This window comes from Lacerta agilis, chromosome 6, assembly GCF_009819535.1.
Source record: "Lacerta agilis isolate rLacAgi1 chromosome 6, rLacAgi1.pri, whole genome shotgun sequence".
Lineage (NCBI taxonomy): Eukaryota > Metazoa > Chordata > Lepidosauria > Squamata > Lacertidae > Lacerta > Lacerta agilis.
This window is the reverse complement of record NC_046317.1, coordinates 37670605-37693934: the sequence shown is the minus strand read 5'-3', so window position 1 is coordinate 37693934 and position 23330 is coordinate 37670605. Positions and strand designations below refer to the sequence as shown.

The 23330-nt window shown below is 41.2% G+C and overlaps 2 protein-coding genes and 1 long non-coding RNA gene across 14 annotated transcripts in view; 1 reads left to right on the top strand and 2 right to left on the bottom strand.

Annotated features, from left to right (window-relative positions):
- C8B (complement C8 beta chain) overlaps nt 1-9263 on the bottom strand; it is a 32234-nt gene extending 22971 nt beyond the window's left edge. The window contains exons 1-2 of the mRNA XM_033152000.1: nt 9073-9263; nt 2588-2744 (exon numbers count right to left, since the gene is read on the bottom strand). Of these exons, the coding sequence (XP_033007891.1) occupies nt 2588-2744; nt 9073-9164 (249 nt within the window). The 5' untranslated portion in view covers nt 9165-9263. The remainder of the gene's footprint in view (nt 1-2587; nt 2745-9072) is intronic.
- Nucleotides 1-23330, top strand: part of LOC117048315 — a 58930-nt gene that overhangs the window by 6134 nt on the left and 29466 nt on the right. The window lies entirely within an intron of this gene.
- The window catches only part of DAB1 (DAB adaptor protein 1), a 561275-nt gene continuing 556450 nt past the window's right edge, over nt 18506-23330 (bottom strand). For all 12 annotated transcript variants that reach the window (XM_033152001.1, XM_033152013.1, XM_033152007.1 and 9 more), the window contains one exon: nt 18506-18670. Coding sequence is in view for 1 of the 12 variants with exons in the window: in XM_033152006.1 (XP_033007897.1) it covers nt 18626-18670 (45 nt within the window). In the remaining 11 variants the exon portion in view is untranslated. The remainder of the gene's footprint in view (nt 18671-23330) is intronic.

The window sequence follows — 23330 nt, the reverse complement described above, 5'->3', positions numbered from 1 at the left end:
CTCCCTCGGCCAGTAAAGCGAGACAAGCACCGCAACCCCAGAGTCGGACACGACTGGACCTAATGGTCAGGGGTCCCTTTACCTTTACCCCTGAAGAAGCCAGATCTGGCTAAGAGACTTCTAGGTACTTACATCTCCTCTAGGAACTGCAGCAGTTTTTGGATTAGCTGATGTCACTGAATTGGTCCTCTGCTCTTGGTGGATGACTTCTGCCTTTCTGCTTATCTGCCTGCTCTTCTGCCAACCATGAACTCACCTCCCAACTGCAGATGGTTTCCTCTCCTTGGGACCACTCTACTTTTTAAAAAATGTTCCCTGCATCCTCACCTTCTGCCATGGTCTCCAGAAGCCCTTCTTGCTAGCAAAGGTCCAATCCTGCCCCAAACTAGCTACTAACTGCCTGACAGGGTCCCAATTTTCATTACCTCTGACACCCTCCAAAATCTTCCATCCTGAAACACTAAGTGAGCAGGTCTGTGGAAATCTCTGGGGTTTGCTTAGTACCAGATACACGTATCTTCCAGCCTGCCTTGTCATACCATTAGGGCACATTTCAGAGATCAGATGTGGTCATGCAACTCTTTTCTATGATTTCATATTTGCTGTGGGCTTTAACCTATGCTGCCCCTGTTCACTGTTGACAGGGTGACTAGGAGGCCCATATGCAATGTATCACCAGTGCTGTCAGTTTCATTGTGATGCTGTGAAAGATGTCATGGGAGAAAGGTCTCAAACTTGTACTGGCTTTTGTGTACTTTCAGTCATATGCTAGAGTGCTGATAAGCTCTATACCTCTAGATGCAACAGCCAGCATGTAATAAAACCTTCTCAGTTACAAGTTCAATATTATCTGTGCTCCCTCGGTTTGCTATATCCACTTTCCTTAGCATCTAATACAATAGGGCTTTCAGCTGCTATTCCAATATCAAAAGTAATGATGATAAATAATCATATGTAAGCTATGGCTTTGAGCAAGGCCAAAGAATGACTACTCAAAAAATGAGTAGCCTTAGCATGGTGACAAGATGATATTATACAGCACTTTTGAAGATAATGGGAATCTTACCACTAATGTCTGTAACAATCAAAGCCTTAGTCTGAAGACACTTTGTAGGTGGAAAATACTCAAGGATGAAAAACGAGCAGCTGTGGGCCATAATCTCCCAGCCAAAAGCAAGGATATTAAGGGCACTCCACACAAATGGGCTCTACATCAGGAGTGCTCTAGCATAGCTAGTAAAGTGTGGCAACTCCCCAGTCGCTTTCTGTACAAGAAAGACAATAAAGGGCTTGCTCCCCCACTGCTGTGCAAAGTGCTTTGCTGACCCTTTGCTCTATGCTTAGCTCTAAGGGCTTGCAAAGCACTTTGTGCTGCCCTCCCAAATGCCACACAAGGGACTGACAGGTGTCATTGACCTGACATCAGATAATTTGAAAGGTGTGTTGTCCTGCCAACCTGTCAAAGGTGGCCTGTGGGGGTGGGGGAGAATAGGAAAGTGACCCACTGGAGCAACAGAAAACATATCTGCTCCATCTTTGCACGTTCCAGCAGTGGGACTACAAGCAGGCTGTTTAAGTGGATACAAAAATAGATTGCCAATAAATACTGAAGTTGGGATTATGATACCCCTGTTGAAAATAAGTGGAAGTAAGAGAAGACAGTGGGTGGTGGACATGCAGATTTTTAAATCATTACTTTCTCCAGACAGCACATGGTGTTGATGAATTGTTTGTTTGTTTTAATTTACCTTTATGAAATGTGGACAACCAAACAGGTATGTGCAGCTGAACAGGTACAATGAGGTCTTAAATTCAGACCAGGTATCTGAGCCCCATAAATTGAACCGAACTGACTAATCTGCAGATTCACACCACCTGGGAATATTGGAAGAGGAGGAAGTGTCTATGTTGTGCTTGTGTAAGTGCAACCTCTGGTACCTGTTGGCTGAGCTAGTTTGATGGCATTGGATGCTCATGAACTTTCCAACTGTTTAGGGAATAGAGCTTGTCAAAATGATTGTAATCCTACTTTTGAAGGAAGGAAAAGTTGCTGGTTTGACAAGGAATGCAGCACAGTCCCTTGGGATGAGAGTATGCTTGTGGGACAGGCTGGAGACTAGAAGTGCATGGAAGCTAAAGGCCCCAAAGGCAATGGGGGTGAATGAAGGAAAGAGAAATTTGGGGCAAGATAAATAATGGCTTGAGGGAAGGAGCAAAGGAAATGACAACAAACTAAGTTTCTTTTCCAATCCCCATTTTTTTTTATAAAAAAAAACTTTATTTCAAAATAAAATGTCATATTGTTGCTTTTAAGGAAAGGACTCTTTGGAAAAACAACACATAGATCAGTATTGCTTTGTATGCTATGTGGAATGGCTGTGTATAGATATGAGAACACAAAAGGCCACCCACAAGACACAAGTGGGCATTTTTCAATGCTCTGAAAAATGAGGACCCAAGGAAACAATGTGTAATAGAGCCATGGAGTTGAAAGGGAGCCATTTTGATTTGAATTAACCAGCCAATTTGCAAGCTTCTAATTGCAATACATTGAAATACCACACAAGCAGATCACAAAGACACTCACCCTTTTCCTCTGGCAAGGATCGCAAGCGCTCCATGATGACCAGCTGGAAAGCGTACAATCGACGGGCTGTGGTGGGTTGCTGGGAGACCGGCGCCATCTGCCTTTGGTCACATTGGTATCGGCTCCATATAGTTGAAGAGAACTGTCTTTTTCTCCACTACATTTTAAGAGGGAAAGCTCTTTTTTCCAATCTGTCTCCTATTTCTTAACGCCAGCACCAGTTTAGAGCACTTCCCATTCACAGAAACAGAATCGAGGTGTCCAATTAAAGTACACAACAGTTTTGCCACTCTGCCTTGTGCAAAGTTCAAGTTGCACAACCAACTCAAGTGTTGTAATTGCTGCACGAGCGAAATCCCACATACTTGAATTCTTGTGCGATTACTAAGGATGTGTGATGCAGAACTCTGCATGGACCACTGCATGCCCATCAGCATACCACTGAGAGGCATTTATTGTTGCCAACAGTCAACATACAACCTCAGTGCCCAGTACTAATGGGTGTGTAGATAGTATCCAGAGTTGATGTTGCATCTCAGCTTGAGGTGATGCCAATTGACCAAAACTCACTGAAACTCAATAAATAGTGAGACAAAATCTAATAAGCCCAGGCTGAATTTAACCTGCCACTTTGAAGTCCCTTCCTAGCTATTGGCTGAATTGCTATGATGTCACAGAAGCTTGATATTCAGAGCTTATTCACTGTATTGAATTAGTGGCCCTCCCTCCACCCTTCCTGCTCTCTCCACAAGTATATCGTTCTCACTGGATCAGGTAACTGATAGGTGGATTTGTAGCTGGTTGAGTGACCAAACCCAAAGAGTGCTCATTAATGGTTCCTCATCATTCTGGAAAAAAGTGACGACAAGTAGGGTGCTACAGGGTTCTGTCCTGGGCAGGGGTGCTGACTTGGGACCCAGCTTATGGGTATCCAATGGAGCCCATGATGCAACGTGCTGTCATGATGTCGTGACATCATGATGCCACATTGTGGCGGTGGCTAAGTGGCACTTCTGAGGCCTCGTGGGGTCTCAAAGGTTACATCTGAGGCCTCACAAGACCTCCGACGTGACTTCTGGTTTCTATCAGAAGTCGCATTCGGAGGCCTGGCAGGGCCTCTGACGTTGCTTCTAAGACCTTCTAAGACCTTGCAGGGCCATGGAGGTCACATCTGAGGCCTCGTGAGACCTTTGACGTGACTTCTGGTTTGTACTGGAAGTTGGGTTCAGAGGCCTGGCAGGGCCTCTGACGTCCTCTGGGAGGTCGCATCAGGTGTCCAGTAGAAACTGGAAGTCATGTTGGAACCCCGTGTTGTGGGAGCTAAGCAAAAAAGCTAAGCATCCAGGGGCCCCTGGACCTGACATCTATCGTCCTGGGCCTATAGTTGTTTGGTAGCTTTATCAACAACTTGAGGGGTTGCTCATCAAATTTGCAGATGACATCAAACTGGTATTCAGAAGTATTAATGTTTGAGGCTGTGGAAATTGGTGGGGAGCAGTGGCTAGCCTGTGCCCTTCAAAACTGCTGGACTACAACTCCCACCACCCTCAGCCAGCATGGCCAGTGATCAAGGATGATGAGTATTGTAGTTTGGCAACATTAGGAGGGGAACAGTTCAACCATGCCTGCCTTATAGCCTGGCTGCAGCTTAAACACAGACAATTTGTGGGAATCTTTCATGCCTTCACTCTGAGAAGTCACTATGAGACAGAGATGGGACACAGAGTAGTTGCAAATGGCCGGGTTTCCATTCTGCCTCTGTAACATATGAAGGGATTTTATAGGTTTTAATTTATATGTATTAGTACAAATGGAGGAAGGTAAAACAAATATACACACACAACCTATTCACTTTCTGTAACTAATACAATACCTGATAGGAATCTATTCTTCTCCTTGTATATTATACAACCCATCAGCGGTTCCTCACGAAATAGAGAGAATACTTCATATTTCAATTTGACACACTGACGATTGTTACCTCCATGTAAAACATTATGAGTCAAATGTTAAGCCCTTTTTTCTCAGACAAGGCTATTAATAAAAACCTGATAAGTCTCTCTGTGTGCATGTGGTGTAAAGCCTTTGACTGCACAAATGACATGAAATAATACTAGAAAACCTCCTGGTATCAGGAGCAAAAAGAAATCTATTTACTCATCATTTTCAGGGTTGAATATGCCTCTTCAGATGTTCTGTATCAGAAACATACAGAAACAAAACATATAAGAATAATATATAGAAAAGACAAGAGGCAGTAAGGATTTGCACACTAGCTGTGCCCCCACCCCTCAATCATCCTCCATAAGTTGATCTTCTGAACCTGGGAGACTCCGCATGAACTCCTAAGTGTCTCCTCATGCATTTTAGAATTGGAGTCCTAAAAGACTGCCCTCCAAGTTATGCTTGCTAGCACACTTATCCCTGCCCTCCTCCTCCTCCTCCTCTTCTCAGTTTTCCAGAATGGCATATAACGTATTTTAATGCTAGTCTGAAAACTGTGTGGTCCACCAAGCCATATTCAGTCCCAAGGATTGTTAAGCCTTTTCTACTGCTGCCTTATAGGGTTGGGAAAATGGGAGGGGGAGTGTCAACTGCTTGGCAGAAGGATGCAGCATTTGGCTTGGGGGCCTGCAAATTGTGCAGTCCTGTTTTAATGAGCTCCCTTAGGACTAGGGAGGCAAGATGCGCCTGTTTCAAAGACACCTTCAAATAGGTCTCATTGTATTTTCCAAGGAATACAAAACATGGTGGGGAGCGGCAGTGTTTTGCCATCCTTAACACACAGATCCATGAGCCTTATTTACAAAAATTTCTGGAGCAATAAGCATGCCTGTTGTCGCAACTATTACTTCCTACAATCAATTTTCTGAAAGTCTTCGGGAATGTAATCAAACTTTAATTACAAAAGAAATTAAAATGATAATTAATTTTTCACTGGCAGTTAATAAAAGCTTCCATCCACCTTGATTATGGTGGGTTAAACACCCAGAGCAGGGTGTAAATTCTGCTTCGAGAAGTAATTTGAAAAACAACAACAAGCCAGAAATAGAGAACAAAGACAAATGCCATTTCCTAGAAAGATGAAGAGAAATAAACAATGCAGAAATAATTAAGATGGGGACTTCCGGCGGTGACGCAATCGCCGGGTGGTCGAGGGCTGCTTCGGGTCCGAAGCGCCCTGTCCATCCCGGGGGTCAGGAGCCCCGCTACCGCAAAGCGGGGCTCCGGTTGGGGTGCGGGAAGAGCGTCCCGCACCCTGGGCTCCCCGGCAGCGCCCGCGGAGGCTCCGAACCCTTCCCTCGCTCCCCCTGTAAAGGGGGAGTGGGGGTGAAGGGACAACGGAGCCGGGCTTCGGGGACATGCCCCAACCGGGATGCAAATGCGGCGACAAAGCCCGCGGTGAGCGTCTAAGTTCTACCTTTGAAGAATGGAGCTAAAGGAACCCGGTGGTCGTGAGTAAAGAATCTGACTAGAAATCGTGCTTTTGGAACGATCCGGGGGGAAGGAGAAAGGCAGCCTGCCTCCCTCCCTTCGAGCTTAAGAATCTAACCAATTTGAGTGATTACTGCTACAGAACTGGCTACAATGTATTTAAAATTGACACATGAGACTGGCAAACTTTTTTTTTCGGGGAGCTAACTAGAGGAAAATATCTCCATTTAAAGTTGCGGTATTTGCGCTCCAGCTCAGGAAAATGGCGACGAACAAAGAGGGGAGTAGAAATATGACACCCACTTCCTCCTCCTCTGCCAGTATGCTGGGTTTCGTCCTTGAACTGGTATTGAACTCTGGACTAACGGATGAACAGAGACTCACTGCCTTGAAGGTGGAACTGCTTTGTAGAAAAGTCAAAGTCTTGTGTGGGGGTCTGAAATGGAACCAATTGCCCACAGAGGAGGCTTTTAAAACTTTTGACACTTTGGAAGAAAGCCTTGCCAAGGAGCTGAGAGGGTGGATGGAAAGATGGAGAGAAATGAGTGAGCTACTTCGGAGAAGAAATTCGCTTTTTGGGGGTGGCAGCCCCAAGGCGACGTCAAGATTTCTTATATCCAGTCCCCGAGGTGTGAGCTCGGGGGCCAGGGACAGAGAATTAAGGTATTTACAAGAAGAAAAGGAATGTTACAAAGAACCGAAGAAGCTGAGAGATGATGAGATGGACACCTCTGAACTCGTGGCAAGGAGAGGTTTAAACTGTGCCTGGATCTGTGGACGTTTGGAGAGGGAAGCTATATGGAAGTTCAGTGCTGATGCCACCAGGAGAAGAATAATGGACAGAGGGGGGGTGGGGTGAAGCATTAAGTAAAACTTAAAGTAGTCTGATATGGTGAATTGAAATCGGAGGGTGAATACTGTCAACAATATTTTGTTATATTTTTTATTCGAATATGAAAGGAGATATTTCAAGTTTTTATGTTATTAGCAGCAATCTTAAGGATAGAAGAGATAGATTTGATGCGAATGATTTGTGAAGATTTGTGAGGTGGAGTATAAGTAAAGTGAATTTAAGTGGATTAAGTTTATGGATTAAGAGGAGTAAGATTAAGATGTAGATTAGGATAAGAAATCGATAAGAATAAATGAAGAAGAATTATGACGAGGTATTACTATGACGATGCATTCTTAGTAAAATGTCGAAGATATAATTGAATGTAACTATACAATTGAATTTAGTTTCTTTTTTCTTTTTTCAGGAGAAATGGTTATAAAATAGATTAAGGATATAAATTCGAAGGTGAAAAGGCAGGGGAAGTCAATGGTCAAGATATGGAAATAGAAATTTTTTTTTTTCTTTTAGAAAGATGCAATAAGAAAACTTGACATTGTTTGTATTTGTTTTATTTGTTTTGCATTTGTTTAATTGTAGGTGTGGGTGTGGGTATATGTTGTTATAGAAAAATGCCAATAAATTCTTATAAAAAAAAAGAAATAATTAAGATGGGAATGCCACTTGCTTCAGCAATTTCTTATAGCAGAAGCAGGTTTGCAACAAGTAGATTTACATGACATATGTATACATTTTACACCGCCATGATATATTCCAATTGCTTGCGCAGTTAAGAAAATAATTGATACTTCTCTTAATTGCACTGCTTACAACTTAATCAGGCATTGAAGGGTCTGATCGAAAATGAAACACAATATACCTACCTGACATCTGCTTAACACTTTTTGTCATATTAAAATAAATGAGTGCTATTATTAATATTAGGAACAAAAAGCAGCTAAATAGCGAAGGGGTGGCCGTTCCTGGCACAGAATGCATTTCTGCAGAATAAGATGACAAAAGGGGTTGATGGGAGAAGAGATTATACATAATGAAGGTCTGAGGAAGTTACAACGGGGCAGAAGTGTAGGAGAGGTGGAGGGCTTTAAAAGTAAGGATGAAGTGCCTGAGGTTAACATGTAGGGAAACAGAATTACATGATCAAACAATAGGTGAAAAATGTGAATTTAGTGGGTTTAAAAAAGGGGGGGGGATTTTGCAGAAGAGGGAGTTAGTAGGAAAAAAGTTATAGTCGTCTTCCAGATGACTTCCTGATAGAAGTAGATGTACAGAAAAGGCAGCTCTGGGAGATGTAGTAAAGGATGCAGAGTTTGCTTGGCTTCTAGAGGAGAAGGACAGGAAGCAGTCAAAGGTGGCCCTTTAGTGGCATGCCTCTGAGATGGGCAGGTGACAATACCTAAGAAACCCAGAGTGAAGATTCTTTAAGTATTGCACTAGCATTGTGGAAGAATCATGTCCATTTGTTTATCCTATGGGCCTCAGTGTGATATTTAAAGGCCTACACCCACATGGACCTTTCCCGTAGAATCAGCTCTAGCGTTTCAGTCCTTTAAATGTTATAAAAGAACAGTGGGGTAAACTTATAAACAGCAGCACAGCTCCTTTAATGGAAGGTGAAGGATTAATGGTTGCAGACCTTCCAAGTGTCCCTGTTTTCCAGGGGCAGTCCCGGATTTGCAGAAGCCGTCCTGGTTTCTGATTTGATCCTGGAATGTCCTGGGAGAAATGTTGTAGGGTATGGGATAGGACACCCCTATTTTCATTGGATAAGTGTTGGAAGGTATGTGGTTGACAGTGTGAATACATATGAAGTGGAGTATGTGAAAAAGTGGAAGTGACAAGTTGGCATATACAATATTCACTCCCCTCCCACCCCCACCCCCACCCACCCCATATCTTAAATTTTAGACTTGACTAGCAAGACAGCCACAGGGAGAAAGATGTTACTGAATATCAGAGCACCATTTCACATACTTTGGAGTCTCCAAGCTATCAGGCTTGTTCAAACGCATGTCACTTTGCAACATGTTCACTTCAATATGGTCCTCCTTTTGTAAAACTTTACTACTAATCCAGAAATAGCTCAAGAGGCACTTTCCATGTACCACACAAATATCAAAACAGAAGGTTACCATTAAACATCACTATCTATCATGTCACCATACTGACATTGGTTTGAAAAACAATATTCACTTACCTGAAGCAATGCAAATTTACGAAGCTTATGCTTGCACAGATCACGAAAACTCTGGCCAGCCACGAACAAAAGAGTATAGATGCTGCACTCATGTTTTAATGTGCTGTGGGAAATCTATAGCAGGTTTCTTTACTAATTCCGTTTGCTACCGTGTTTGGAAACAGTGGGGTGAGCAAGGTGGATTAGTAGTTGTTTCCCAGCAGGCAAACAAAAGATAAGCTACCTTCCGACAAATTTAACAAAGTTTACTGGTTGGACAGAGCCTTCTACTGGGCCACTGGAAAACTGTTGGAGAAAGTCGGAGACATGAAGCACAGCTCAGGACCTATTTACTGGCCTGTCTTACATAAATCTAAGGCTGCAATCCTATAGCCAGTCATGGAGATTTAAAATTGGAACTCTATGCATAGTAACCTGGGTGTAACATGCCTTATTGGACACACAGTGGGACTTACTACAGAGTAAGGAGGCACAGCAGGGGACTGCAACTCCTGTTAACTTCTACCTATAATTGGCTTCCCATTTGCAGATTAACATGACAGTTCTTTGTATTTAATGGTGCTTAGTCTCAGGTAAGTATAGGATTTCACTAGTAAAGTATTTAAAATCTTAATTTAGAAAAGATTTGAATAGGAAATCATTATCACCCTCAAAGCCCAGTTCCTGCTTTTCTGTTTTCATCCTGAAATAATCAATCACAATGAGTTAAAACACAAAGACTTCCTTGATTCTGGAGTAAAACTAAACCATCTGCTGAAAGTATAGGAGATCCTGGTCAAGATCAATAAATGCTTTAGGGACACACACACACACACACACACAAAATTATTTTTAATGGTATATTTTTATCTCATGGCAGCCACATCTTGAATAATACACTGCAGATCATATAACCACTCCCCTATAACCACTCCCCATCAGAATAAAAACAAGGGTCATGAAAAGAAGAGCTAGTGTCTACAACTAGACACAACTGCTTACAGTCTGATGCTTGGTTAAAGGAATATTTTCACTACCCGTGATGTGGATCCGGCAGTCATAAGCAGGTGGGAATTCCACAGATAACAAGGACTGTACCGATTTAATTGTAGTTGAATGCTTGTACTAGACCGCAGCCACCAGCAATTGCTTCTTTTCCCTACCAATTATAAATAGAGTCATGGGTTCCTTTAAATAATGAGTTGAGCACAATCTTATCTTTAATAGCCGTTAGTACATCAAATTTCTAAGGAGGTTATGTTATTTATGTGTAAATTTATTTGAAAGTTTTTACAAACTTTCAAGGCAGCTAACAATCTGATACAATACAACGCCATTAAAAAACCCAGAAGAATCGATAAAACAAACCATAAGCTAATTGGAAAAAAACAGAAAACAAAAATTGGGGGATAACATTATAGAATTCTATTTGCAGTGCTACCACTAAAAGGGCCCTGTTTTCAGACATTCTCATTGAGGAGACCCGGAGGGCAGCTTCTACTGACTTTAACTTGCCTGGCACAAGTTCTTCAGGTATTCTAATTATTTAAATGTGTACTTCACGTCTCTGCATTCTGTGGCCCAGGTGGACAACAACAGAGAAATATAAATACAATATAAAAGCAAGTATAAAATAAAAACAAACAAAACCACTCTGGCCCCTCTGAGGGCATGTGGAGCTTCGGTCCAGGGTACCTCAGGAATCACCTGAACCCTTATATCCCAGCTTGATAACTGAGTTCATCTGCAGGAGCACCACTGGGCATCCCCTGAGTTGGTAAGGCTCATCTGGCAGCAAGAAATAGAACCTCTAGTGTCATTGACTCAGTATTGTGGGATAATCTGCCAACAGATTCTGCAGGCACCTTCTGTGCTGATTTTTAAATGTCTCCTGAAAACTTTTCTTATCTACCAGGCATATGCAGGCAATTAGGAACACATATTTCCATAATGGTTAATTGAGTTTTGCTTTTAACCTTTTATATAGTTTTTACTGTGTGGTTTTATGAATTTCATTGCAAACCACCAACAAAATATCCATATATAAATATTTTAATAATTAAATGAATAAAGGCTAATGCCTCAAACTGGATACATTCTGAAATGCTATAATTTCAAGGAAATAAAACGATTGACCTGTAATGGAAAGTCTAGATTAAAATCCTAGCTCTTATATGCAGCAGTCAGTGGGAGCATCTCGAGCAGAGTTCAGCACTAAAGATGATTATGCTGGCAGAGGGTGGGACTTGCCTATTCTTTCCTGGTCATCTCTACTGTCACCACCACCCCAGTGGAAAAGTGGGAAGTGATGTAAGTGGCTGCAGGCACAGGGGCAAATTGGCAAAAATTCTCCCCCTGGGCCCTCCAGGTGGTGGTATACTGCAACGGCCTCAGGTAGCAGGGCCCAATGGTGAGGGATTATGAGAGTTGTAGTCCACCATAGGTTCCCCATCTTTGCTCTACTGAACCAAAAACCTTCTGTGGGTGGAAGGCGCCTTTCTGTCTGCAGGAGGTGAAGTCTGGATCCAGCCCGTTGTCTAAAGGACAATTTTTGTGTGCAAAATGCTATGAGTTCATATGCAGATGTATTACTATCATGAAATCTAAAAGACATGAATTGCTACAACATGCATCCCTTATACATTTGTAAGTCCCATTCAAACACAAAGCTAAAAAATAGAATTGTTTTATTGCAACATCATTTCTTTACAACAAGCAACTTAGCAACAACCGTTTAACAGAGAACTTGTGCCATATCAGCTGACTCATTATGGGAAGTGCTCAGGAAAGCCTGAGTTCTGCCAACTGGATTCTCAGCAGATGGCCCAACCGATAACCTTTCCCCTTCATCGGTATTCAATGAAGACTAACAATTAAGAAAGATGGTTCAGGCTGTCCAAAGGTTTTGTCAGCTTCAAGTCCCATTGGTCCCCTGACTAACAAAGATGTTTCTAGCAGTGGCTTGACCTTTGATGTGATCAATTTCACTGTTAATCATTAGTGCACAGATAAATGCCATTTACTGGAAAGTTTGTGGATCACTGTTTGCACAGAAGGCAAGCAGTATCACCTGAGATAATAGATACAGAAAATGTTGTAAATTTTATAAAAAGACAATGCAGAACAGAACCCGACAACATACAGTGAGTGTAGTTTAGAAACAACAATAGCACACAATTACTAAATAGGGAAATATAATTTATAATCTGTTGTTTTCCCAAAATACTTTTTTTTATTTTTCTGCAGTGTTAACCAGATATATGTTAGAATGAAAATTTACACAGAAAGTTAGCAATCCTATTAGATACAGTGGTACCTTGGTTTGCATATGTCTTGGTTTGCATATGTTTTGGATTACAAACACGTCAAACCCAGAAGTGCGTGTCCTGGTTTGCAACCTTTTTTATTATTATTACAACCCATTTTTTTTGGATTATGAACAATTTTTGGGGGAGGCCCCATTGGCAAAAGTGCCCCTTGGGTTACAACCTGTTTTGGTTTACAAATGGACCTCCGTAATGGATTATGGTTGTAATCCAAGGTACCACTGTATTTTGGTTCAAACGGATCGAAAATGAGACACATAGCAGACATAACTGGGTACATGTTTGTACATACAAGAGTGGCAGCCAGACTAATATGTTATTCAGTCTTGATTCAAATTAATGGTCAGAAAAGAAAGTCATAATATTAACTTGCATTCCAGATCACAGAACAGGTAATGTCAAACTTCCAAAGATATTTGCTATAATCCAGTACAGAATTAGCAATGCTAATTTGCTGTTATCCAGTACGGAATTAGTGATGCTAACATCCACTGTTGTCATGCTGCCCTGAAAAGGTTGGCCACTGGTGAATGTAGTCCTTGAGTCAAAAAAAATGGTTAGCCACTCCTACAATAGACCCTTGGTTTATTCCATCAAGTGGTATGAAATATTCGAGTACAGTGGTACCTCGTGTTACGTACCGTCCCCCTAACGAATGCTGCGGGTTACTCTGTCAATCCGGAAGTAGATGCCCCTTGTTGTGACCTTTGCCCTGGGATGCAAGCGGAAGTCACGCTCTGGAGGTGCTATTAGCGAAAGCCCACCTCATGTTACGAATGGACCTCTGGAATGGATTAAGTACGTAACACGAGGTACCACTGTATTTGAAATTTCAGTTGCTATTAAAGTTTATGCTGGCTTCAACCACTGGCAAAATTACTTTGTATCTCTTCATACCGACCATAGTAGGTCATTATAATTATTCTTATTTGACATAAAGGAACTTGAATAAAGGACTCATTCAACACCACCTAGAGATCCAGGATTGATGCAGAACCAACACTTACTAACAGTTCACCACAGTACCACATTGTCTTAATTGTTAAGAACATACTCAGTATGAACACTGTTCTTTCCGCCAACTGTTTACAGGCTTTCCCCTCCTTTTAAAACTTTTGACGTGGGCTCCCTTTTGGAAACATAAATGCACTGGAATTTTGTTGGGTGTAAGAGAGCTATGAAATTGGATTATGGATATAGCAGTTTATAAGAAGAAATATTTTGCTGCTAATAATGCCTCAAATAGGCATGGCTTTTGAGTACATCATTTGTTGATAAAACTTTTTGAGCTTGATAGATGGGCTGCAAGGCAAACATTTCCATGGAGATAAGACTATTTGGAACTGGGAAAAGCTAATTGCTGGACAGTTGTTTCATTAATGAGCCTGATATCCCTTTCCTGTATCAGAATAATTTCAAAAGGAGATAGGTAATGCTCCTGCAGAGAATCAGGAAATCTCAACAGGGTATCTTGTGTTACTTCTCACTGCCTCACAGATAAAAGAGGTCATATGATGTATATATTTCAGTTTATAACCAATTCTGTTTACAACCAGAGGGGATAAAGTTGCATCTTCCTGAACACACATTTATTTTAAACCTACAGGCCCCATTGAGATATAATCTCAAAATTACCTAGTTACTTCTAAGCAAGAAGAGGCTTGCACAGATAGCATACTCTATGGCTTGCACAGATAGCATACCCTGGAGGTAGCCAGGTTGGCTGGTGCTGATGGAAGTTGTAGTCTAACAGCATCTGGAGGGCACCTGACTATCTCTGACCTACATTGTCTCAGGACACTGAGCATTCAGCAGATTTAGAGGAACAAAGGAAGTTGTCTTATAGAAAGTCAAACCATTGGCCCACCTAGGTCAATATTGCTGACACTGATTGACAGGTGGCTCTCTGGGGTTTCAGGCAGAATCCTATTTTATTTTTATTTTTTTAAGTATATGAATGTGTCTTTACTCATTGAAAAAGGCTTGTGAACACAGTGCATTGCATATGAGTGGTTTAAGATCAGTTCTGTTGGGAATGCTTAGTTATGCACTACCTTTTGATGGGAATTTGTTATATCAAAAAGTAATAAATTATAAAACCTGTTAAGATCCAAGTGGAAGAACACAACATACTAGCAGTTCACCACAACCTTCAAATGTTATCATATTTACAAAAGTACAATTTTATGGTATTGGGACTATAGTCAGGAATGGACAAGTGATCAACATTATATTTTGTCTATAATATTCAGCCTGCAAAAGAATGAGAGCAAATAATGCTTATGATTTTAAATGTTTTTATTTGTAACAGTATTACATGGTGTGTTACAGAAATTAATGGAAAATTTCTAAAAATTTGTTGGTTTTTTTCTGCTGAATGCATTACACATAAAGTTAAGGGTGAAAAAAAAGATGTTCAACAAATGGTTTTCCTCTGAGGTAAAGTTAAAGTAGATCTAGAAATGTACTGCAAAAACAGTCATTTTTATCTTTCTTTTCTTTATTAAAAAAATACGTGTCAGAATGCAGAAATCAAAATGAATAAAGGTATGAGAGTAAACATCTTTGCAAAGAAGGTGCCCAGTACATTATTTGATCATAGGTTTTGTCAGACAGTTGAATGACTACGATCAATGAAAATATTTTTTTAATGACATGGTTGGTATCAAGAAACTACTGGAGACAGTACAGGATGGTGAGTGGGATTCCCTGGTTTAAAATTTAAAGTGACAAATTTAGTGTTAGTGAAGAGCAGGAAGGGGAAAGCTTGTTGACTCCCCTGAACCTATTATGTATCTATCAAATGGTACAGTGTAGGCTCCAATATTATCTCGCTTCTAGACTATGGCAAAAAATGAATCTTCTGATGGTGGGACAGGTAGCTATGGAGTCTTGTTTCAACCCCCCCACCCCCCAAAACCCACAACCAAATGTTTACATGGAGCAAATTTGTGAGTTCTGATTTTGATATCCCAACTTGATTCTCTTTGATAGCTACTGTGTAGTATTGGTTACATAAACTTTTCCCATCCCGGGAAGGTTCTTCAGAGTCGTATAAATTGTGTCCTCCCTAAAAGAGGGCACATGTTGCGGAGAGACTTGGAGACTGACCTCCTGGTTGTGGGTGGGTCTATTGGTTAGACACAACACCCGATTGGTAGGTCCCTCGTTGCTGGGTTGAATCTGGCCAATGGGGTGCAGTCTAAATGATCAAGGGACCTTTATATACCTATGCACATGACCCAGAGCTTCCTCTTCCAGCTCATGCATCGGAACAGCCGCCCACCTCTCCCTATATTTAGGGTATTTTGCGATTGACCTTGCTATGCCATCATGTGTCGTCTGTCGTTGGGACAGGGGCACGGCAGGAATTTTCCCCACTTGGCTGATTGGCTGTTGCCATTTGGGTTTCGCCTGCTGCGTAGCAAATTGTCACAACTTGTAAGGTTGTGGATAGGCACTGGTTCAGGTGATAGGGATGGGAGAACGGTCTCGCCATCCCTATGTGAAGGGTATTCCGTTAAAGGAATCCAGGGACTCAACTTGGTTTGGTAAACCCCTGAGAGGGGGCTGTGCCCATGCCTGAGTCCAGGGGAGCATCTGGGGAGTGAACAGAGTGTGTTCCTGGGCTTTTCACCTACCTCAAGTGTTCACCCTTGGCTGACCTGATAGAGCTCTGGGTCAGCACTACCTGCAACGGTGTAGGGAGCTAGTCGAACCAGAGCCTATGCAACCACTCACTTTTCTGTAATCAATAAAGTTGTGGCCTAAATTCTGCCAAAAACCAAAAACTAAAATTTGAGTCAAATGTGTGTTTATTTAGCAGGGAGGTCTTTGGGTCTGAACACGCAATTTCAGAAATCTTCAAACTATGATGTGAATGCTTTGCTCATTAACTGAAAAGCTAATGAGACCACTCCAAAGTTTTATGAAGTACTGAAATGCCACCTTCTTCTAATCCAATATCCCAACATAAAAATGGTAAATAGTATGGTTGCCATATTTCTGGAAGCAAAATTCAGTATACAAAATTTGAACTTTTTTTAGGCAATCAACCACAAAATCTCAGACATTTTGCCAATTTCCCATAATTCTCCCCCGAATGCTATTTTCACCAGGGAATTCCAGATGTTTGGCAACCCTGTAAATAGCTTTGCTAAGGAAGAATGTAACATTTCCTATTAAGAACAGTGCATTAGATCTCACTTCTTTGATACTGAGCCTATCGACATCTAGTGTATCATTCACTCACTGGTAAAGCACATATTCAGTATATATTTCACAGTAACTGGCTGGAATTAGGAAATCTAGTTGCCAGCACCACCAAATCACCATCCTGTTCAGCTTTCAGCTGTGTGTGTAAAATGCTTTCATTTAAACCATTCAAACATATGGAAATATACAACTCCAGGCCTACACAAATCAATGGAAAATACACAGAAACCTTGGTGTTATGATCTAAAAACAAAAATATGCATAACCCATTAAGCAACTCCTCATTTGGGTTCATTAACTTTTTTTTTTTAGTGCTAAACCACTAAAATTCAATATATTGTGATCTGCATAGGAACTTCAGGAAAACACATTTGACCTGTATAACAATTCTCTGTAGGCCAAAAATATATAGATTCTTTATGCAAATTATGTGCTAAGGATAGGAACCAAACACTGCACTTTTCTTACATAAATGTTTAAAAAAGAGAATTTTTAAAAAGTTGTTTCTGATTTGTGTGTAAACAGTTTGATTTTTATTTTCTAGCTATGAAATGGCTATGGAATGTACTTTTTTCCCTTTAAAATGTACAGTATGTAGTAATATTTGTGTCATAAAAGCAAGAAAATAAATCATGTGTTACCCATCAACTTTACTAGTTGCTGACAACCTAATTGCTGCTGGGAAATGCACTTAAGCTTCAGCCCATTATTATAAGCATGTGTAGGGGGAAAACCATACGAGATGCAAGAGCCACAGACTGGGGGTTTCCACACTTCCAAAGTACTGCCATTTGCTACCTTCTCTACAGTGTCATGGCATTATTAAAAGAATTCTCATAACATTTTATATTTACAAAAAAAACCTGGCAAATTTCATTCAAACTCCTTAAAGCCATTTCCCCTTAAACATTTAAAGAGTTTTATGGTAAGTTTTTTTTTCCTTTTTAATTTCAAGTTATAAAATAAAAATCCCATTTGAATTTTTCTGATGTACAAAAAGTGATAAAGATGAACAATTTGATCACAGAATCAGTTCACTATTTCAAAATTCATGCCATCTTCATCTTGGTTAATAAAGTCCATCCCAATCAAATCCAGAAAGCATACTGGAAGTATTTGGCAAACAATTTTTTTTCTCTCTCTCTCTCTTCAAAAATGGCACACAGAGAAGAAAAACACTTGTCTGCATAGCATTACAGCAGCAAGGTATCAAAGAAATAAAAAATATTCCTTTACTGGTCTTTGTTTTAAGAGTCCCCTAGGAAATAACACTGTTAAGTCTTTTTCTTCTTCTTTTTCTTCATCAAAATATTTGATGTCCTTTTATACCCACAGCAGAAGTATTCAAAACAAAAAAGCAGCATTTCATCTCTTTGATGTACTGTAATTTCAAAAGGTCCATTTGGCAATGTTTCCCAATCAAGATGGATAATCAGCAGAATGGCAACCCATGGTTTCAAGTTAAGGATAATTTTCACAGGAGGCATTTTGCTGCTAGAGTCTGTCACCTGTCTGTAAGAAAGGGGGATAGAATGGAACACTCAAATACTTTGTCCCCCACCATTATGGAGTGGTTTGGGGGGGGGGGAATACAGCCAGATCAGTCTAAAATGGTGATAAAAAAAGTCACCATATCATCAAAATGTGCAGCCACAGAGCTGTAAAATTCATGATTTTTTTCCTGATTTTTTTATATTATTAAATGATTAGCAGTCCTTTAACAGATTTGAACCGATTACTTCCATAATGTGGTGCACTGGAAATGGCAAAAAAGCAACAAGGCTTAGTGGGAAATGCTGGATAGTTGAAAGGTTTTGCTTGGATATCAGGACTGTGGAACAAAACAAAAGTGTCATGTTCTGCCATAGAGAGTTGCCACTGGTTGCCAAAATATTTTGCTTGTTGAACTGATGCAGTGAGGTGATTATCCTTTATTAGATGGGATCAACTGCAAGAAAGTGTGGGAGCCAAAGGCCTGTGAAGGCTGTAGTTTTCTGTTTTGAGTCTTGAAGCACCACAAGCGTGGGTCAACGCTATTTCTTAGGTCTGTTGATCTGGGCATAGAGAGGCTCTCTTTCCTGGGAACAATAGAAAGAAATGTGAATAGAAACAATTCTAGTCATTTGTATCTTAGCAGCAGATTTCAGGGAAGTAGGTGAGTAGAATAAAAATGCTAAAGAAATAGCATTTTTATTATTTTGAATAATGATGGTGTTTGAAAAGTCAGTAATAATATAAAAGGATTCAGCAATTCCACACTATTTGTTAAGAACCCAATTCATAGTTTAAGTTGAAATAATTATAATGAAATAGAATTCATGTACATCTCACAGTACAGTTGAGACCATAAGAGGCTAAGTTTGCAATTATTGTTTTTAAACACACAGAGCAAATCGGCCCATTGCCCCCACACCCTGAAAGAAGATTCAAGACAGCTGACTAAATGGTAAAAATATTATATTATAATGAAAGAAAGACGATTTGGCCTCTAGGCTTCATAAATTTTGATGGGATCTTTCACTCTGCTCTGGTGTAATCCTCACTTTATCCCCTAGAATAACGGCCTTGAAGTTTCAGAATGGATCCAGCGATCTGTTGTCAGTGCACTTTGGGTCATATCTTTAGCAGTGAATAGCAAATGCATATGGTTGAACAAAGTAAATTAAAAAGCCATTTATCACCTTATAGTACCAGAGGTGCATGAGAAGTAAATTACAAGGGACAGGAAAGATTATGTAAATAATGCCACGATAAGAGGGGGCCCTTTCCTGGGTTAATTGTCATGAACTGGACACTGAAAAGCAGTGCCAGGATAGCCAGCAAATTATACCACAACATGTCAGTCTTCAACACAAGAAGTGTTTGATGTATGATTATTTATTTACCTTTGTACAATCAACCCCCCCCCCAATGACACTTAATATTAAATCTGTAAGACCCTTTAATGCTAACCAACTCATTGTAGCTTTGTCCTACAGATACTAGTTAACAGGGTATAGATACATTTTTTAAACGACCCTCAAAAATTATTCCATAGGACTGGCTGTTTTATCTTCTTTATAGCCTTTGCAAAAAACAACAACAACACATTTTTAACAATTACAGGTGGTTAGCCGTGTTGGTCTGCCATAGTCGAAACAAAATAGGAAACAAAATAGGAAATTCTTTCCAGTAGCACCTTAGAGACCAACTGAGTTTGTTCTTGGTATGAGCTTTCGTGTGCATGCACACTTCTTCAGATACAGTGGTGCCTCGCAAGACGAAATTAATTCGTTCCGCAAGACTCTTCGTCTTGCGGAAATTTCGTCTTGCGAGGCACCCTTTCCCATAGGAACACATTAAAATTTAATTAATGCGTTCCTATGGGAAAAAAAGTCCGGGGGCCCCTCCCGACCGGCACCGGAGCCAAGCCAAGCCGCGTTTTAAGACTGCAGTGAGCGAACAGTGAGCAAGACGACATCGGGCATGATCCCACGGCCCCCTCCCGACCGGCAGCGGAGCTCCGCGGTGCTGTATTTTAAGACTGCAGCGATCGCTGCAGTCTTAAAACGCAGCTCCGCGGCTCCGGGAGGGAGGGAGGGGGCCGTGGGATCATGCCCGACATCGGGCATGATCCCACGGCCCCCTCCCGACCGGCACCGGAGCTCCGCGGTGCTGTGTTTTAAGACTGCAGCGATTGCTGCAGTCTTAAAACGCAGCTCCGCGGCTCCGGGAGGGAGGGAGGGGGCCGTGGGATGATGCCCGACATCGGGCATGATCCCACGGCCCCCTCCCGACCGGCACCGGAGCTCCGCGGTGCTGTGTTTTAAGACTGCAGCGATCGCTGCAGTCTTAAAACGCAGCTCCGCGGCTCCGGGAGGGAGGGAGAGGGCCGTGGGATCATGCCCGACATCGGGCACGATCCCACGGCCCCCTCCCGACCGGCAGCGGAGCTTACCTTTTCGCTGCGGTCGGGAGGGATGTTGTCCGCATCTGCCATTTTGGATCGACTGCGCATGCACAGTCGATCCAAAATGGCGGACGCGGACATCACCCCTCCCGACCAGAGCGAAAAGGTAAGCCAGCTTACAGTGGTACCTCGCCAGACGAATTTGTCTTGCGAAAAACAGGCATAGACGAATTCGTCTTGCGAGTCAACTAAAAACTCGCAAAACCCTTTCGTTTTGCGAGTTTTTCGTCTAGCGAGGCATTCGTCTTGCGGGGTACCACTGTACATGGTATCTGAAGAAGTGTGCATGCACACGAAAGCTCATACCAAGAACAAACTCAGTTGGTCTCTAAGGTGCTACTGGAAAGAATTTCCTATTTTGTTTCGATATTTTTAACAAGACTCTTGCACCCCAATTCCCATTTCTTAGCTCTCAAAATTATCCTCTAATTCAGAAAGTCATTGCTAAAGTTTCAGCTTAAAAATGACCACAAATAGCATTTATGTAGCTTAGCTTTACAACTAATAGTACTGTTTGCTCCCATTATTATTTTTCTAAGGGAACTACCATTCTGGACCTTTTCTTCAAGCTGTATTGTCCCTGTATTCTTTATTATCTTAACAGAGACCATCCCTTTTTGCTAGTGGAAGCCAACCAAGGCAAGGTGATGGGCAGAATTTTTCTTACTGATGTATGTTAGGCTGGCATAAAAGATGCATTATGAACTTAAACTTGCAATTCTCCCAAGGCTGCTTTGACCTCTGTGCTCCTATGTAGATTTTAAGCAGAGTGTTTTCCTTCTGGCTGGCTGAACAGAAAGTAGAATCTCAGCTGATGCATTTCAGAAAATAAGTCTTCTGCTTCCTGATCATCCAGTCAGAAGGAAAGCACTGTGTTGAGACTCTGCTGCAGAGAAAGAAGGTCAAGGAATCCCAAAGGAGTAGCACCTCAGTCAAGATTGTAATGTATCTTTTATACTACAAGCTAGGCTTCTTTAGAGAGCTAGATCCAACAGTGGAGGGGGTAGGTGCAGGGCTGTTGAATATCAGTAGTTATTAACATGTAACTTGGCAAAATGGTTATGGGGCTGAATTTAACTGGACCAGTTTGACCTACAGTAAGTGGGTTGTATCTGGCCACTGTTATTCTACGAGACAAAAGCACACTTGGCCCAGGGATTGGGGGAAATGTGCTCACTTCACATTATAAAGCAGACCTATCTAATGTGCCCTCTGCGAATGAATACATGAGCTGGAACACAGCTATCCTTCAACACTAGAGCGTCTCCAAATTTTTCAGTGAAGTTCTTCAACCCAAGACTTGTATGTGAAATTTCATGATTTTTTGTTTTTTGTTTTTGCGGGGGGTGGGAATCACAAACTGATGTAGAAATGAGAAAACTTAAGGCTGGAAAAAACGAGAAACCAAAAGAGACAAAACCAGAAAAAATTGACCATTCATAGCAGCTTTGAGTGTTCACAGAGAATCAAAGTGCTCTGGCATGTTGGCAACATTTCTGAAAACGGGGCCTAGAAGGATAAGCAGCACTTGAATTAGGTCCCCACCCCCAAGGTACTTTTCAAAATATAAAGACCATTGACGATAGTTAATATATGCAGCTCCTCCAAGTTTTCAAGTACAGGTCCAAATATGTTAAATGACAATAGGCTCACCTACACGAAACTAAGCACCATTGTTTTCGTATCTCAGTCCAGTTCTCCTCAAATTGAAGGTTCTGCACTACAGGTGGCAACCTTTATGCAGCAGCCAAAAGGAATGTGTCAGAGGGTAAAACTGCATGGGGCTGCTCACTGCTACAGGGGAATCAGCCCTTTATGCTCACAATCCTGTTGGGTTCTGACAAACTGCCTTCCTGTAAAAAATCCTGCTATGCCTTGATGGATAAAAAAATAAAGATTGTAATACCTTTGAGCAAGTGTTGCCTTTTCTTAACAACGCTAGCCAAGTCTTTGAAGAAATATAAATAAATGTATTATTGCTGTTTGCTGCCTTTGTCTTGTGATCCACAAATCTACATTCTCTGAACTGAAACAATGTGCTGCTGCCTAAGAATAGTGCTGCACTCTTTTTCTTTTTTGCAATTTCAGTGAATGTATTAAGACATCTCTCCCAGCTTTTGATTTAAAAAACCAGAGCAAGGCAAACATTTTGCTTAGCAGTAGATTGCAGATTTGACTACTAACAGCATGGTTGTCATTTCTTTAAAGGTTAGTTGTGAATTCCAAGTTTGAAAGCTTCAGTTTAAGATTGCAGGTAGATGCAAAGTGCAGCGTAGTTCAAGATATAGGAACTGATAAGACTTTAAGATACTACAGAAAAGAAGTGGTAACAACACACAAAGCAAAATGACATTAAAAAAATAAACCAAGTGGGAGAGTGCACTTGAATACCATATTTACTTGAATCTAATGCTCACCTTTTTTGGCCAAATGGATTCGATGGCACATTAGACTCAAGTAAATATGGTATATACAGAGGCAGCATAAACAAGATCACTGAGTGAAGATAACAAAAGGAACAGATAGCTTCCAAGTGCAACAGAACCCTGTGTTCATGCCAAGTTTATTCACTTCCAAATTCTAAAGCCCTCTATAAATATGAAGACATCTCTCCCTCTTACTGGGAGAAGATGTTTAGCATTAATAAAGTAGGACTGAAGATACTGGGCCTTGTCACAGTTTTAACTATTGATCATACAGAACAAACCTGGACTATTCACCCTCTAAATATCGTGGTAGCTTCAAGGGAAAAGAACAGGTCCATTCAATTCCTTAATGTAGCAGTAGCC